The sequence below is a fragment of the Protopterus annectens genome, chromosome 2.part1, assembly GCF_019279795.1.
Source record: "Protopterus annectens isolate FY-2018-M chromosome 2.part1, PAN1.0, whole genome shotgun sequence".
NCBI lineage: Eukaryota > Metazoa > Chordata > Ceratodontiformes > Protopteridae > Protopterus > Protopterus annectens.
The window spans coordinates 340,131,602-340,149,526 of record NC_056729.1 but is presented as its reverse complement, the minus strand read 5'-3'; the positions used below and the strand labels follow the sequence as shown (position 1 = coordinate 340,149,526).

Genomic DNA, 17,925 nt, shown 5'->3' with positions numbered 1-17,925 from the left:
CCCATTAAACCTTGCAGATATCAAAAGTATAATTACTGCTAATTAGGACACAACAAGTTAATAAAATGTGCAGATCCTTGTTTCTCTCTCTATGGCCCAACTAAATGTTTTAGTTCACTCAATGTATGATACAGTAATGTAGACAGATCTACCAGTTCATCTGGTTTAATATATGTAATAAATGCAGTGTACAAAAATTGTCAAGTAACTTGGGTTTCAAGTAAAATTATTATAATACAACCAATTTTCAAATAGTACTGCAGTGTAACTTTGGAGTCCACTAATTTGTGTAAGGTAGTCCAGGGATTCGTTGGTTTGGATTTTAGAGTGCTGATACTAATTATTGCAGATACCACTGCCAGATAGTGGTGACTAAGCGTAGGGCTAACAGTGACGTCTGGCTTGAAAAAGTTGTATGGTATGGCTAAAACTAAGTTAAGGAATTTAAACCAGCTACCTGCTTTCAGGATAGAGCAAAATATAGAATGACTAACTCAACAACAACATTGCTTACATCTGGTAGCTCAGAGGTATGCAGTTAAAAATACAGTTTGCACTCCACAAATTCCCTTTTAGCATCCATCATCTCTTCTGAATCTACCATCTCAGTAGATGGAGGACATGACTGCACCCCATTAGCTATATTGGTCTTGCTCCTTTTTAATTCTTAAAAGCATGAACACAGGCCTAGGTGAACCAAACATTAAACTAAACAGCTTCATTGTTGGGTTGTGGTCTAGGAAGAGCAGACCTCAGTCTCACAATACAGTGGCTTGGGTTCTGCTCTTTTAATTTGGAAACCTTTTTTTTAAGGTGCCATCTCCATCAGCAGTTCACCTTTCAGAGTCAGACAATTACATACCATTCCATAGATACCAGGTAAGTAATGGCGTAGGAATTAAAGAAACTAATTTCCCCAGTTATTTATTAATGGTCAGGTTCTGCTATCATTTACCAAAGATTATTAGAGATGTAATCTCACAAACTGACACACTGATTACAATCTAGCCACTATGCAGTGGCAGTAACTTCACTACATGCAAACCTATTACTTTGCATGTGTTTGCATGTGGAGGTGCAAATGCATGTGCAACTAATTTTTCATACTACAGGAATTTTAAGAAAAGCAAAAAGCCAAACAGGAGGAACGGCAATCATAAAATAATTTAACAAAAGAAAAGAAACAGCGATTGCTGAAAACGTACTTTTGCGGTACATTACTTGGAGAAAGAAAACTGCTTTCCTTATAAATGCAATCTTTGCATGGCATTGGAGGGTTTGTATCATTTTGTCGAACAAACTAAAAATTGAATACCTCTTCGTCGAACTTCATTCATCGAAACTTAATCCATCGAACGATCATTTCAGTGAAGTTTTTCCCAAGGGAGAAGAACTAGTTGGCCATCATTGGGAGTTTGCCCTTTTCCCCACTGTAGTGCAATCTCAGAGTTGGTATATTTAGTTAGGGGGTATGTGGGGGATGCAGCCCCCCCCCACCTGAGTGGGTTTTAAATTATGTGTTTTTTTGTGATGGTTTGTAGGTTGGCCGAGCAATTTTTTCCATGGGAAAAAGTTTGCTGAAGTGACCATTTGATGGATTAAGTTTTGATGGATAAAGTTCAATGAAGAGGTATTTGATTTTTAGTTTGTTTGACAAAATTATATAGACCTGGCTTTGGAGGGGTTGTGATTGCAAAATATACCTCACTGGAAACACTTTGTAGGAAAAAGCATTAATGAGATAGGTTCATTTAAGTACCAAGATGGATATAAATGAAGCCTCAGGATTGCAGACATCATGTTGTGGGCATATTTAAGCATGTTAGGAACACTGACATCAGCATGGGAGTTGGGGAAAAAAAAAATAAATGTCTTTAACAGTAGCTATGACATAACCAAAAGGTTGACAGTCAGCTGCTGTTTTACGACCATGAGATAAATCCTTTTACTCTGTAGCATTTGCCGTACGCTGCTGACAAGGGAATTGTTTGAAAAACAGTCAGAATCAAGACAACAACATGCTGTATCTTTGTTTTTTTAAGACCAGGATCTCCAGATAGGGATGAAAAAAATGAATGGAATGAGGATGACTACAGCAAAGGGCATTGTTCTCCTTTAAGAGTAGTTTTATGTAGTATGTGGTCACATATTTGAAGGTGAAGGTGAATGTAGTGACATGTGGCTGTTGGGCAGGGCTGGGATTAGATGTTGGGGAATCCTTGGTTCGGGACGTTATACTGTTTATGAAATAAGAGTTCAATTCCATTGCAGTTTTGAGTGGTATGTTATTGGAAGAGGGGTTAAGGTTGAATTTGGCTGGGATCTAAGATTTCTTTAATGGCTGACTAGAATTTTTTAGGGTTGTTTTTACTACCGTTCTGAAAGTTGTTATAGTACAGTATAATTTTTTACCTTCATTTATTTTAATTTTAGTACAGTTGCAGAGCATTTTGAAGTTTTTGAGATACTGTGATGCTTTATATTTTTGCCATTCTTTCTATGCCTTTTTTTCTGTCCTGCATTAGCATTCTACACTTTTTGGATGACAAATTGCATTATTTGTGATAGACTTTTCCTTCTAGGGGGTGCAAGGTTATTTAGGGTATTCAGGAAAGTTGTACTGAATTCATTTACATCATCATTCAAGTGGGGAATTTTTAGGATGTTCCAGTTAATATATGATAGTGTAGTAATGAATATTTATGAGTTAAACTTGAATGGGTTTGTGTTGTTTTATAAACATGCTGCTTAAGTGTATGTGTGAGATGTCTGATTGTAAAGATTGGGAGATGGTCACTGAGAGAGTTTGACTTTGTACCTGTGGTGATGAATTTGCTAGGTTTGATACTAGGATCCAGTCTAATAATGAAATTGATGTATTGCTATAATGTATGGGGCTGTTAATTAGTTGTGTGAAACCATATAAGATGTAGTGCAAAGTAGTACTGGAGGGAGTAATGTTATTGGGAAGGATGCTAAATCTTTGGTGGAAGTTGGGAAATAGGAAATAGAAGCAAGAGTGTTTCTATGATAGTAGTTAAGTTGCTTGGAGAGGGTTAGGGAATGTGTGTCACAGGTGAAATGTGTATGTGGGAAGTATAATGGTAGAGTAAGAGGGAGTGGGTTTTCCACCATAAAGTCAGTTATTACGAACAATCAGTTTATAGCTGATACGGAGCAATTAACAAGAAGGCACAAGATAGAATAGGTTTTCTTTTATTTCCTGAATACAGAAACCAGGAAACTAGGGAGGCTAAGTAACTGGTACATATAATGTAATCTATTGGCCAAGAGAAAGGACATTGGCCCACTTAATAAGTGGCCTTTAGAGTGCATGGATTACTCATTGGGGGGGGGGGGGGGGTCACAGCCCTGTTCCATTTCAGGGCAGGCCTGTATTTGACTAGATGGATCATTTGTAAACACAAACTCTCTGGACCAGATTGGCAATACACTAGCAAAGGGTGCAACCTTACTAGATCTGGTCCTCACTAATATGAGAGAGTGCTGCACACCCCCTAGAGTAATGTCTTTTCTGGTAAGGTCAGACCTCAGAATGGTCTCTTTTGAAGTAAAAATAAAATCTGTTACCCCAACTAACCCTGGAATATTCAAGAACTACTCTTAGGCTAACCTTCTACTATTAAGTGATAACCTGGCAACATTTCAAGCCCCCATAAACCCTGAGAACACTGATGCCTGTGCAGAACTGTTCACAAAAACCCTATACAAACATGCTAATAGCTGCATAGTGTCAGTTCTACCCACCAGGAAGAAGGACAGAACTAACTCAAAAAACAAACCACCCTGGTGGAATTACATCAATAGGCTGTATAACAAAAGAAAGAGAATCATGGCAAAAATTAGGAAGTGCAACATCCAGCAAGATAAAAGCACTCTCATCAAACTAAACAAACAACTCAGAGAACAGATAGTCTACCAAAGCCAAATTTGAGGCAAATTTGGCCTCCCAGGCCAAGGACAACCACTAGGCATTCTTTAGCTATGTCCGCAACCTCAAAGACAATACACAATTACGTGCAAAGCTCATTCTAAATGGAACCACCTATATTGAGCCAGAAGGTATAGCAAACCTACTGGCCGACACAAATTCAGCTCCAACTTTACCCCTTTCTCCCCATCAACCTTCCCTCAGGAAATACCATCAAATATAATTTCCCCCGCTATCACTAAGGAACAGGTCCTTAACATTCTCTTTCAGGCCAAGAATACTGCATCAGTGGGCCCAGACAATATCCCAGGATGTCTTCTAAATAGCATGAAACATGACCTATCAGGGTCTCTGGAATTGCTGTTTAACTGTAGTCTCCAAACAGGCTTCATACCTCATGAATGAAGAACAGCAACAGTCATCCCTCTGCACAAAGGTGAGTCACTTACAGCCACTGGAAACTACAGACCCATAAGTCTCTATAGTCTCATATGCAAAGCTATGGAAAGAATTATCATGGAAATAATTAATAATGACATAGGAATCCTCTAGACACTAGACCCAACCCAGTTTGATTTCATCAAGGGCAGGTCATGCCTACTCAACCTGGTGGACTTCTTTGAGAAGGTTACTAAAGCAATGGATGAGGGCAAAATGGTTCGCACTGCCTACCTTGACTTGGCAAAGGCATTTGACACAATCCCCCACTTAGGAATTGTTGATAACTTAAGAGGTTAGGTACAAACTCATATGTAACCCAGTGGATAGCCAGCTGTCTCACTTACAGTACCCAGGAGGATAGAACTGAGAGTTCACCACTATAAAGAGGCCAGTCACAAGCAGAGTCTCTTAGGGATCAATCCAGAGACCACTGCTTTTTGGAATTTACTTCTCTGAAGTCAAGACCAACGTCAGTGGCCTCTGGCTGACTAAATTTGCAGATGATTGCAAATTAGGAGCTGTCATTGAATTACCCATCGACACAAATGTTCTCTAGAAAGGGCTGACACAGAGAAACCACTGGAGTCAGAGCCGTGGACTAAAACTAATTGCCAAGAAATGCATAATAGTATCCTTTGGGAAGTCAACCACCCTTGGCAACTGTCATATTGACAACACACCCCTAAGAGTTGACCCAGTAGTCAGGGACTGGGGGCACACACACAGACAGTAATCTAGCCTTTGACCATCAGGTGTCTACAGTAGTGATGAAATCATTCTATGTTGTGCAATTTATGAACAAAGGTATGGCATCTAGATCCAAGGAAGTCATTGCTCCACTCTATTTGGCATAAATCAGACCTATCATTGAGTACAATGCCCCCTTTGGTATGTGCCTACCCAGGCATATCCTCGCTAAAAGAATAAAGGGCGTAAGTAACATGTCCTATGCAGACTGTCTCAAGGCTGTATCCCGTATTCTGTCTCCTATAGGCTGCTGTGGGGAGATCTATGCCTGGCATACAAGGCATTGTCAGCCCCCACTCTGATGGAGCTCTTGCATATTTGCAAAACAGACAGCACCAGAATTACTCATTCTAAAGACTTAAACCTTGCCTATGATACAAATAGGATCTGCTGGAGAAACAGGTATGTATCCCAGAGACTACCCCTTCTCTGGAAGAGGCTTCCCCATCCATGTAAAGCAGAGTTCCTCCCTAACCCAATACAAGTGTAACTTGGACAACTGGATGGGGAACAGGAAATTCATCCCAGGTTTGGTACATGTCTCTAATGGACACAGACTGTAAATAGTTCTTTTCCCAGGCCCCTGCTTGTAAATGTTTCACTTCCTAAGCCACTGCTTACACTTATCAGGGGTACCGGAACGTATCACAGGTTTGGGATGCATGGCTAGGCTTACAAAGGCCCCATGTGGTCATTATCCTAGTAAACACCGATGAACCTATAAACATTTACAGTTATTATGCAGTAAGGATGTTCATGTTAAACCGTCTTACATTGCACAAAGATAGTATGTTCAGTGAAAATGTTTGAGAGTTGGGCCTTGTGGCGGAACTCCTTCAGTATCGGAGTCGGGTAGATGAAGGGACCACAGGCTCTAAAAGAGAAGAAAAGAAAAGAAGAGAAGTCTACTAAACTGTAATATTATATGGAGGCACTAAAGTTAATGCTTTTGCCTATTGATGGAGCAAGAACCATGGTGAGTCAGAGCGACATTATAACACCATCACATAGTAAGCACTGGATTAACCAGTATTCAAAAGAGTGTCATATATACCATAAAAGCAGCAAATGAAATTATGTACATACTTGTTGAAGGGCACAGGCTCAACATACATAAAGCTTATCTGACATGAATGAAATTGATACAAATGCAACACACTACCAATGTCTTTTCATTGCTCTACACAGTCTTAGACCAAATAGAAATGTAATAGCACATGACACATACCTGCCCTGGAAAGGAAGATGGTGAGTAAGTGGAAGTGGACACCAAAGTGAGGGGGAGATTTAGCAATACATTCTACTATACTAACCCTTCCACCTTCAGGTCAGTTATTACAGAGAGCAATCAGATTATAGCTGGTAGAAAGCAATTAACAAGGAGATATAAAGTAGAACAGGTTTTCTTTCATTAACTGAATGCAGAAATCAGGAAACTATGGAGACTAAGTAATTGGCATATAGAGTGTAATCTATTGGTCAAGAGAAAAGAAAGTGGCCCACTTACTAAGTGGTGATTAGAATGATATAACTACTCCTTTGGGAGGAATGTCATAGCTACTTTCCAGCACAGTGCTGGTATAAATTTGACTATTTACAGTTAATACACAGCAAGGCTGTTCATGGTAAACTTGCTTACATTGCACAGTGACCATATTCTCAGTGGAAATGTTTGAGAGTTGGGCCTTGTGGCAGAGCTCCTTCAGCATTGGAGTTCTTCAGTTCATTTAAAAAGTTAATACAGCAACAGGTTTTACTTCAACCAATATTTTCTGAATAACCATTATGGACAGCTAGTCTGGCATTGCCAACAGCCTGCATATAATTTGTTTAAAAAGTTAATAGAACAGCAGGTTTTGCATCAACCATCTTTTTTTCTGAAGAGTAAGCAGTATGGACCTGTAGTCTAATATTGCTGATAGCCTACAATGTTTGTTTGTTTGTGTCTTTCGGCTTTTCCCGGTTAGGGGTCGCCACAGCGGAACTCCGGTCCGCTAATGATTGGAAGTAGAGTTTTACGTGCTGGCTTGCCGGGCCTAACGCACAACCTTCAATGAAGGAACGCCCGTTAACGCATTTTGCCACACAGAAGACGCTCTAACTGAGAATCGAACAGGCAACGTCTAACTGTGAGGCGACAATGCTACCGCAGCACCACCACCGCAGTGTGCTGATAGCCTACAATGTAATTGACTTAAAACGTTAATGCAGAAACAGGTTTTACATCAGCCAACATTTTCTGAACAATCAATTTATACATGCATAGAATTCATTTCAAAAGTTAATGCAACAGTTTTTTTTCTTTATCTTTTTTAAATGTGGCCTACATTTTCTGAACAATAATTATTATGGACCTCTACTCTGGCAATACTGACAGCCTACACTATAGTTAATCTGAAAAGTTAATAGAGCTGCAGTTTTTGCATCAACCAACATTTTTTCAGAACAATAATTGGTAACTGACAGCAAGCAGTGTAATTTATTTAAAAAGTTAATATAACAACAGATTTGGCATCAACCAACATTTTCTAAATAATCAGTATAGACTCATAGTTTAGCATTACTATCAGCCTGCAGATCCTTAACTTATTAAACAGAAAAAAAAACCTTATTTGATATTACTGATGTGATGCCCCTCCAAAGGGCCAGTAATGGAGGGGCCTCAATCCTCACAATGGACACCGGTGAGGGACGTTCACTTGTAACAAAAATAGATATACACCATATTTCCAGATGCAGTTCTCTGCACCAAGCACAGTTTTCCTTAAGAGCACACAGGGAACACACTCCCGTCCTGAGGCTGGGTTTCCCTCTCTCCAACTAGGCCCCAAATAAGACCCCACACTCACCACAGCTGTAGAGTTGAGTTCTCAGCCAAGTGTTCCAAGCTAAGTCTTCCACCACCCTCTCTGTGTAACCAGTGGTCTGTGTCCCTGCTCCAATATTTTCAAGCACACACACACACACACACACACACACACATACACACACACACACATACATGGGAAAGGCTGGCACAGATTTACCAGCTATGCCCCATCTGCCCAGACTGCAAGGTAGATACTGCCATGAGAACACTCCAAAGCCAGATACTCTAAGGCTGTTACAAGGGTACCCAGTTTTACTGAATAAAATGAATACTAATACAAATGGTAGTGTTTGACCAATGCAGCAAGGCTTTCAGGAACAGCCACAGTATCATCAAATAAATATAAGTACCCTCAAAGGTTAAAATACTCTCTAAAAGACTAGCCACAAAGAACATTTTAAATATATTTGATAATAAATAATAAAAGAACATAATAATACTAAATATCTATTTGCAATAAACACAAGAATTTCAATCACAGCAAATATTAAAAATAACAATGATCGATAGATTCACACAGATACAGAAAAATAGTACTTAACTAATAATATCACTATATTTTCCTGACTGATCTAAAGAATTACTATTCCCTGGTTACTTACTAAAGCAAGGCAAGATGAAGTGGGTGAGTGATCCTTCTTTGTCAGGTTTCAAAAATAGACTGCCCTAAGACTTCTGTCTCATCTAGTATTAAAATATCATTTCAGTGCTGGATTACAGAATTATATCACATGCATCTGGTCACTTGACTTCCGGTTCCCACATTAACCCCTGTACTAGAAATTGAACCAGAATCTAGCACATATGTTTTAACATACACACACACATAGAACTTTGCTAAGATGTGTTATAGCATCTGGAAACTATAAAATCTTTTCAAAAATGTCCACCTTTCCACAGTAGCAATTAACTCACCCCTAAGGACAATACAGTAGAATTCCTAGTCCTGGTTTTCCACAGAAATATTGTCTCTGTCTGCAATCAGAACTGTAAGATACAATCTGTATGGCCTAAACCAGGTAATTTAATGACAGACTTTTTTTCAAAGTTAGCTGGACTGAGATTAACCTCTTCTCTTCCAATATTCTCTGTTACAATATATTAATTTCAACAGTTACAATACAGTCTGACATACAGGTGTATTTCTTTTCTGTCCAGCAGGACCCACTGTTGGCACATTTATTAACATAAGTAGCTTTACAAATACATTTTCAACACAAACACCTGTACAAATCGGTTTGATATACAAATGACATATAATTCTTTACAAAACTCCAGCTAGCTATGCTGGCATATGTTACACATCCATTGCCCTACTTCTCCTGGCATAGCTAGCACTACCTCACATCATCATAACTGACATGCTGCAATTCTCATTGCTTCACAAAAGGGAGATAAATTTTAACAGGGGCAGGGCAAAGGTAGGAGGGAAATAAATACATTTTCAACACAAGCACCTGTACAAATCAGTTTGATATACAAATGACATATAATTCTTTACAAAACTCCAGCTAGCTATGCTGGCATATGTTACACATCCACTGCCCTACTTCTCCTGGCATAGCTGGCAATACCCCACATCATCACAACTGACACACTGCAATTCTCATTCCTTCACAAAAGGGAAAAATTATTTTAACAAGGGCAAGGCAAACGTAGGAGGGAAATACAACACTTTACAAATCTGTCCAGCCCTCTTTAACAAACTAGTCTTCCTCCTAAACTGGACTGTCTGGACCACTAAACTTAATACAAGTTTAGGCTCTTACCTTTATCCAGGTATCTGGATAGCTTCAGCAGTAGAGCAAATCAGCAAGGCAGGCAGCAACTCTGGTCCAAACATGCACTGAAATTAGGCAATGAAACAGTCCACAGCTCCTAACCAGCCCAACAGCAGTACTTCCACTGCCCATCCAAATTATACTGTCCCTCCAAAAAAGAAAGAGCAACAGACCACAGATTGTTACAAAAACAATACAGATTTTTTCCCATGTTAGGACAGGTAATGGTATCCTCCTGCTGCATGCATGTTCCAGGATCCAGCTGCTAACCATCAATTGGATCCAGTCTTTCCTTTCCCTGTGTATTGATCATAATGAAATAATCCAACTACTTTCTTAATTCTTATAAACAAGTAACATTTCAGTAACCTGCAATACCCCCTTTTTCAAGATATTGAAGTGGCACCAAACAAGTAGCAACATTATATAAAACAACAAATTAAAGGCAGACCAGGACCCAAATACAAATCCAAAATTTAATAAAAACCTCTACCACCTCGGCAAAAGCCTTCAGTGGAGAATACAATATATACCTGTTTCAAATTGCTAGAGTTGATGTTCATGTAGCAGCATTATGACTGGCTGAATTGTTACAGGAAGTCATTTGCCTCTCTTTGCTTTGGAAGTAATTTTTGATTTGACAACTTGGATCTAAAGCCATCTTTTTTAGAGTCTTCTGCCAGGGAGCTCCGCCTCTACTCTCCATAGTATATTGCTCTTCCCTGTTCTCGTCAGATCTCATTTGCTACCTTAGAGAGTGCATTGTAGTCTGCAAACTCCACTTAGTGTATTCTTTGTTTGCTCGGGTCCTTCTTTGTTGCCCTTATGACCATCATTTTGTAGTTGTGAATGTTCTCATTGTTGTGGGGGTGGGGGTGATGATTATGGGTAAACTTGATTTAAGGAGTATAGGGGAAAGCTATGTACTATGGGTAGAGGAGGTGGAGCTCCCTCACTTAAGTCTCTAAAAATACCGACTTCTGATCCAAGTCAGATCTGATAACCCACAGGTTGAACAGGCTGGAAGAAAACAAAACAGATATATTGTTATAGTACATACATAACATTTGTTTGCTCTGAAGAGCATAAATCTTATGCAATCAGAAGGCTTTATGTGGCTCAAAAACTGAAGAAAACACCCTGCAATGTTTACTTTATATATGGGCTTCCTTCTACCTTGTTCAAGTTACCCTTCAGGTCATCTCTTTAGGGTCCCAAAAAAGTTACAGTTCTACTTTATTCATTCCTTATTAAGCCCATCATTAAATATGTTATTCCCCCCTCATTGTGCACCTAATTATGCAGCTAACTTAATCTGACACACCTCAGCATTTTTTCACCAGAAAAATTACAGGTCTTAGTGTCCTTGGGTACTCTTATAGTTTAAATGCCTTATTCCTGTACTCAGTCTCATGTAGGCTTCAGAGGGATGAATTCTGCTTAACCTTCTGTGTTCTGAATGGCCACAAATGCTGAACTCCTTCAGCTAAATGGAACCAGTAGCAAACACTCGCTCTAGAGATCTAAACCTGTACTGCCACACAAAGAATACCTGTTGGGATGACAGATACCTACACAGACATATCTCCCATTTCAGGAGTATGTACCCTTTACATATCAAACAACATGCTTCCCTGGCCACCTTTAAAACCAAACTGGGTGACTGAATGGGTGAATACAAATTTTCATCAGTGATATTTGGGGAAAAAGCTTCACTGGGGCACTGTTAATCTTCCTCTAATATTAGGTGACATGGCTGAGTTTTTCAGTGGTCTTCTTGGTCATGGCCTTAGTATGAACATGCAGTATGAACCTGTGAACCAACCATGGCTTTAATGCTGGTACACGACTAGCATTGGTCTTCCTAGGGACTGGTGTACAGCTGATAAGATTTCCAGCTGAAAATGAAGACATAAAGTGAGCAAAACTCATATAACCCACATATTATGATTTACTGTTACAGTGATCTGTTCTTACAAGATATAGTGAAAAGGTACACATTCCCAGATACAGCTGTACTTTCGTTTATGTAATGTCCTGCATCATCATCATTATCGTCATCAGCCCCCTTTTTCCCATTTTTTACTACATGGGGTTGGGGTATCATGTTAACTGTCGCCAACTCTCTCGATTCAGTGCTACACTCCTGCTTTTGTCAACACTCATGCCTGACTGTCGCAGATCTTCTTTCACACAATCCGTCCACCTCTTTGCTGGACATCCTTCCTTCCTGTCTGTCCCAAATCTTCCTCACCAGATTGCCTTCTGCTTTTCTGCACGTGTCCAAACCACTGTAATTTGTTCTCTTTGATCTTTTCTGCAATTGGAGCTACTTTGGCTTCTGCTCTAATGTCCTCGTTTCTTAGTCTCTCCCACAGTATGCATCCTACCACCCTTCTCAGGCACATCATTTCCATCACATCTAGTTTCTTCAACAGTTCTACCTTTACTGCCCAGGTTTCTGTGCCATACAGTAGTACTGGTTGCACCACTGTCTTGTACACCTTACTTTTCAGCTTCTTTGGCATTATTTTGTCATAGACTGCACCTGACACTCTATGCCAGTTGGCTGCAACCCCACTGATTCTAGCTTTGACCTCTTCATTCAGACTTCCCTTCTCTTCAACCACCCCTTCCAGATACTTGAAGCTGTTTATCTGTTCCACTATCTTCCCTTCTATCTCTATTTTCAGCTTCTTCTGAGTTCCCCAATTTGCTGCCATTACCACCATCTTATCTGTGCTTAGTTTCATCCCATCTTGCTCAGTCTGCCTGTAATGCCACATTGTCTGCATACAGCAACTTTGTTGATCTGTCTCCTTTGACCTGTTTGCTAATGTAGTCCATCACCAGTATGAACAGCAGTGGGCTCAGAGCTGAACCCTGATGTACACCCACTCCCATTGAGAACCCCTCTTTGAGGCCGATCACTGTTCGTACTTGAGTCATTGGGTCCCTGTACATAGCCTGCACTAATTCTACCAATGTTTGGAACTTCAAACCACAACAGTAATGCCGAGATCAGCTTTCTTGGGACCTTGTCACATGCTTTCTCCACGTCTAGGAATACCCAGTTGGATTCTCATCTCATCTCTAGCTTCTTCTCAAGTATCTGTCTCACTGCAAACATCGGGTCAATTGTGCTACATCCTGATCTGAATCCCAAATGCTCATCTCCCACCTTACATTCCAGTACTCTGCGTATCCATTTATCAATCACCCTCTCTAGAACTTTCATGCAATGTGATAGGAGTTTGATGCCTCCGTACTGCCCACAGTTGTGGATGTCCCCTTTGTTCTTGTACACTGACATGAGTATGCTTATTCGCCAGTTATCTGGGATACGCCTTTCAGCCCTCACTGCTGTTAGTACCCTCAGGAGCCATTTCTCCCTTATCTCACCCAGCATCTTTATTGTATCTGCTGTGACCTTATCTGAGCCTGCTGCTTTCCCTGACTTCATTTTTCTTAGTGCTCTTCTTACTTCTTTTATGGTGGGCTCTTCTTCTTGTCTCATCGTAGGCAATTTCTGGGGCAGTACAGCTTCTGTGGGGTTTTCAATGTCCTGCATAACCGTTTTCTAAATGTGACTTTTCATGTATTATGTTTACCTAGCATCTGGCTCACTTCTTTGCTGAAAACGCCTCACTAGTACTCAGCCTACTCATGCAGTTAATGACTTCATAAATAAGTCAGTTACGTCTCCATTCTTCTTCCTTCTCTTCTTTGGTATTGGCAAGGCATTTTATTCTCTATGGAAGGTTTCTGCCTATTATATACCATTTTATTGCCTACTGTGAAGAACCTCTGTTCTGGTTAGCTGTTCACTGTGATGAGTTAGTGTACTGTGTGCAGTGTACCAGACTCTTCTAGCAAACTGTTTAGTCATCTTTTCTGGGAATAAACTAAAGCACCCATTATCCCCTGGAATTACTTTGTTGCGCATTCCTGACACCTTTTACATATCCATTATAAATTTATTATAAAACTGAATTTGTTGTATGTCTTCATCTTTAATATAATTTGCTTCACCTTTGTACTGTGACTGAAATGCTGTTTTGTATGTTTTTTAATTCTTATCTTTCTTCGTCATGTTTGCTGACTATGTGACTTACAATGTACATATCCTTAGACCCCCCCCCCCCCCGATGTAGAAAAAGAAAGTAAATGAGAAGCTAAACTCTAAGTCAATGTTAAGTATTTGTCATCCTTTTGGTTTAGGCAACCATATTCCTAATGCTGGTAGAGTTATACAGGAGCTGTATCAGATTGTGCAGAATTCTGTTTCTAAGGTTTTCAGCTTTAGGTGCATGAATGCATTTGGAATATATTTAATGTTGAAGGTAGAGACTTTTCAATATGACTGTAAAGCTGCTTTATTTTGTAGATGAGGTAGTATAGTCAAATGTATCTCATCTGATATTTTAATTACTAATTACAGGGGAGACGCCACTTTAGTTAGAATAAATGTCGCAATAACTGCAGGCTACCTCATTTCAGGTAAGTTTTTGTGCAATACATTTGCTTATTTATATTGCCTTTGGCAAAACTAATAAAATTTTCAGATCTGTTTGTAAAGCATGACTATTTTCTTGTAGAAAATAATGTTGATCATTACTTTATGTATTGGCCCACATGGCACTGTAATTTTAATGAGTAGCCTCAAATTCACATTGGGTTGTGAAACTTTTTAGCCACTTAGTTAGCTGAGGGAGATGAGGATTCTGTCGCCAAACTTTGATGCATAACCCATTAAGTCCTGCCTTGGTGAAGAAAACACATTGAGTACCATAAAAGTTAAACACGTTTGTAGCTCAGTAGTAACAAAGCAGAAAAGAACAGAAGAAACTCTGAAGGGAAAGCATTGTTGAACGTTTAGTGGTTATTAAGGTTCAAGACTGAAAACTGCACGGAGGAACAGTCAGATGTTTTTATCATAAAGTATAGCAGACCTGTTATTTTTGTACAGCAAAAATGTAGTAAGGACTTGATACTGAGAGGCCTCTACAGTGGCTTAACTTTTTTGGCATTTCTTCTCTTGCAGTATTCAGCTCAGCTACATATTTGTTTCTTTCTTCAGTTCCTACCCTCAAGGAAATGTGTGCCTCCTCCAGGCATATTCCACAATGTCATATGTTTGGCTAGGAGTTTATGCCCAAACGCTGTCCATGACAGTTCTTTTCTCCTACTCCCACAGGTCATTTCTTGACTCATGACATGTATCATGAAGACGTTCAGTGTCTTTCATTAGGTAAGACCCACACCAGCACTACCTTTGCTGTCTGGAGGAGAAGGAGTGCTGGTACAACTCAGTAATCCACAGATGTAGGAGAGAGAATTCCAAAGCTGCCTTACATCTCGCAAAATGGGGGTGGCTGATAATACCTGGCATAGGTATCAATAAGAGTGTACTTCACACGAGTTCAAACTGGTGCTTGTGCCATGAGAATGAAATGGATACAAGTAGTAGACATCTGTTACACTCTCCTAGAGCCAAGTCCATCTCTGACATAACATCAAAGTCCTTTTTTGTCAACAGCTCTTCTTTTGCTAGTAAGGGGTCAGTCTTACACGTTATCCACCTTTGTGGACGGTAAGGGGCCCAGATGAGCTGCAACGTAACTATCACCTGGCAAGTACATTCTGCGGTGTTAGTACTATCCATCCTCATGATTAAGTGACCAGATTTTACCTTTGACCACGAGGACAATTAAGTATTTTTCCCTCAAGTTCTTTATATGTGTTTGATGACTGCACTCAAGATCAAGGATTCCCTTATCCCCCTCAGTCAATAGGGCTGAATGGCATGCTTTGTGGTTACACTTAGGATGAAGGACTCCTCTCCCCATGTCTGCCCCAGGCAGTAGGGTTTAGTGGCACAGACTGAGAACACTCCACCAGGGTCCACCATGCAAAGGTTCACTGATCAGCCTCCCTCATGTCAGCACCAGTAGGGAGCATAAGCTATTGCCAGATCTAGGTACTACTCAGAACTCTTGAGGTTTTGTGCCTCATTTAGTAGCTACAGGGTCTATATTAGATCAACGAATGTTTAAAAAAGCGAACGGTGATTAATCGACCCTATGTAAGTGAAAGCTTACAATCTCGAATTGTCAGAACAGCGATTTTCTTCCAAGGGAAAAAAATCACTGTTGCAACAAAATAAAAAATAAAAAACAAAACACTTTAAACATTATGTTAAGTGGGGGGCTTTGCCCCCCAAACCCCCCCTACTTAAATATACCAACTTCAAGACCGCACTGCAGTGCTGAAAGCGACAAAGTAATGAAGCAGCCAAGCGAATTCTTTCCCAGGGAAAGAATTCGCTTAAAAGCCGCTTCGATATTTTGCCGTTTCAGTCTTTTAAGTTCGACCAAGATGCATTCGAAAGAATTTGTCTTCGGTCTTCTAATAGGAACCCTAGATACATCCTCAGCACTATTGCTCACTCACCTGACCTGTGGAACTTGCTCATTGTTGGCCAAGTACTGGCTTGCCTGTCTTGGAAGTAGAATTAAGAGAGAGAAAGAGTTTCCCCTCCCTCTCTTTTTATGTTCTGGGGAGAGACCTTAGTGTAGAAAGACCTTTATTTCTTAGACAGTCTTGCAAAGAATGAGTATCCAGCCAGCTTACAACACTTTCCTGGTGTATGTGTGTACTTTGGAGCTCATTGGTAAGCTATTATAAAAGAAGACATACAGGCACCAACAATCAGAACTTACTAGCAATTGAAACTATCAGGAAAATGCACTATTAGCTGCGTCCTCACAGGACTAATCAGTTGTCTAGTTTCATCAAGTAGGCGGATAAGTATCATAGGGTTGGGAGGGTGGCCTAATGGTTAAGGTGTTTGCCTTACAAACACAAGGTGCAGGGTTTGAGTCTCATAAGGGATAATTGGCTAGGCTTACAATGGCTCGCAAGGGCCGTTAGCTTAGTACTAATCTATGAAAATATTGGGGACTTCCTTCCTATTTTTGTGAAAAGTATAACATTTGGTGATATATGTGTGTAAGAGAAAGGGGAAGTGCTCGTGTGGGTGACAGATTCCCTATAAAGATCATACAACCTGTTTGTTTTGTTTGGAGGAGCACATTCTGTGCTCTTCTATTTGTAAATCCTGTACTCCAAAAATACATAGAATCGCATGTATGATTTTGCTTTTACACTTAGTAAAACGAAAGCTTAAAGCTTTAACTCATACCCTTATGGAGCAGGGCTCTGGTTCCTCAGACATCCCATTTCGTGTTCTCAGGAAAAGAAAAGTTTTGCAAGAAGCATCTGTTTCAACTCTGATGCCCTCTCTGCCTTAGCCTTCAACAGGTGACTCTGCTGTGGCCACATTCGAGCCCTCAGCCCATCTGTTGGCTTCTTTTCACTCTTCTGGCATTCCTCCTTGTAAAGCTGATAATAGCAAGCATGTCCTCCAAGACTGCACATATGTCTGCTTTGTGCAAGGGAAAACCATTCTTGCAGTTATCAGTACAGGGGGTGGACATTCAAAATTTGCAGAGTTAGGCTGAGGAATCAGATTCTAAGGGAGAAGACTGTACATCACAGTGCTGTTTTTCTGTGGAGATGCCCAAGAAGAGGGCACATAAGTTTAAACATACACCTGATTATAAACAGACAAACAAAGAATGGTTTGCTTTTGTAAAAACTTTTTAAACACTCCTTATAGTTGAGCCCCTGGATTCTGCAAGCCTTGCACGGTGTGCAGGATTAGTGCAGGAGCTCCAGCAGGCAATATGTCTGCCGTGCGATCCAGAAATAACCTGTAGGGGCGTGCACGAGCGCTCCTGCACTAGTCCTGCACGGACACAGCCTCTGTATGCAAATTACCCCATTTGCAGGAGAAATCCATGCAAATGAGGTGAATTTGCAGTCCAGGAAGCTGGAAACCGGCCGTGCAGGACTAGTGTAATGTGCAGAAATGTACTCCGCCAGTAACGGAGTACGTTTCTGCAAATTCCAAAACGGAGCCATGACAGCTCCAAATAAAGGGTGGATATCATTTAGAAAGCATGCCGTTGGCCAAGTATAAGGCCATTGGCATAGAAAACAGTTGAAAAAAAAAATCAACTTTTATTTTTTTAGCCAGTCTCGGCTGTTTAAGCGTAGGCAGCAGTGAGCAA

At 40.3% G+C, this 17,925-nt stretch overlaps 1 protein-coding gene across 1 annotated transcript in view; it reads left to right on the top strand.

The window, feature by feature from the left end:
- The window catches only part of LOC122794049 (TLC domain-containing protein 4-B-like), a 745,941-nt gene that overhangs the window by 518,574 nt on the left and 209,442 nt on the right, over window positions 1-17,925 (top strand). The window contains exon 4 of the mRNA XM_044062170.1: window positions 14,232-14,290. Coding sequence (XP_043918105.1) covers window positions 14,232-14,290 — 59 coding nt within the window. The remainder of the gene's footprint in view (window positions 1-14,231; window positions 14,291-17,925) is intronic.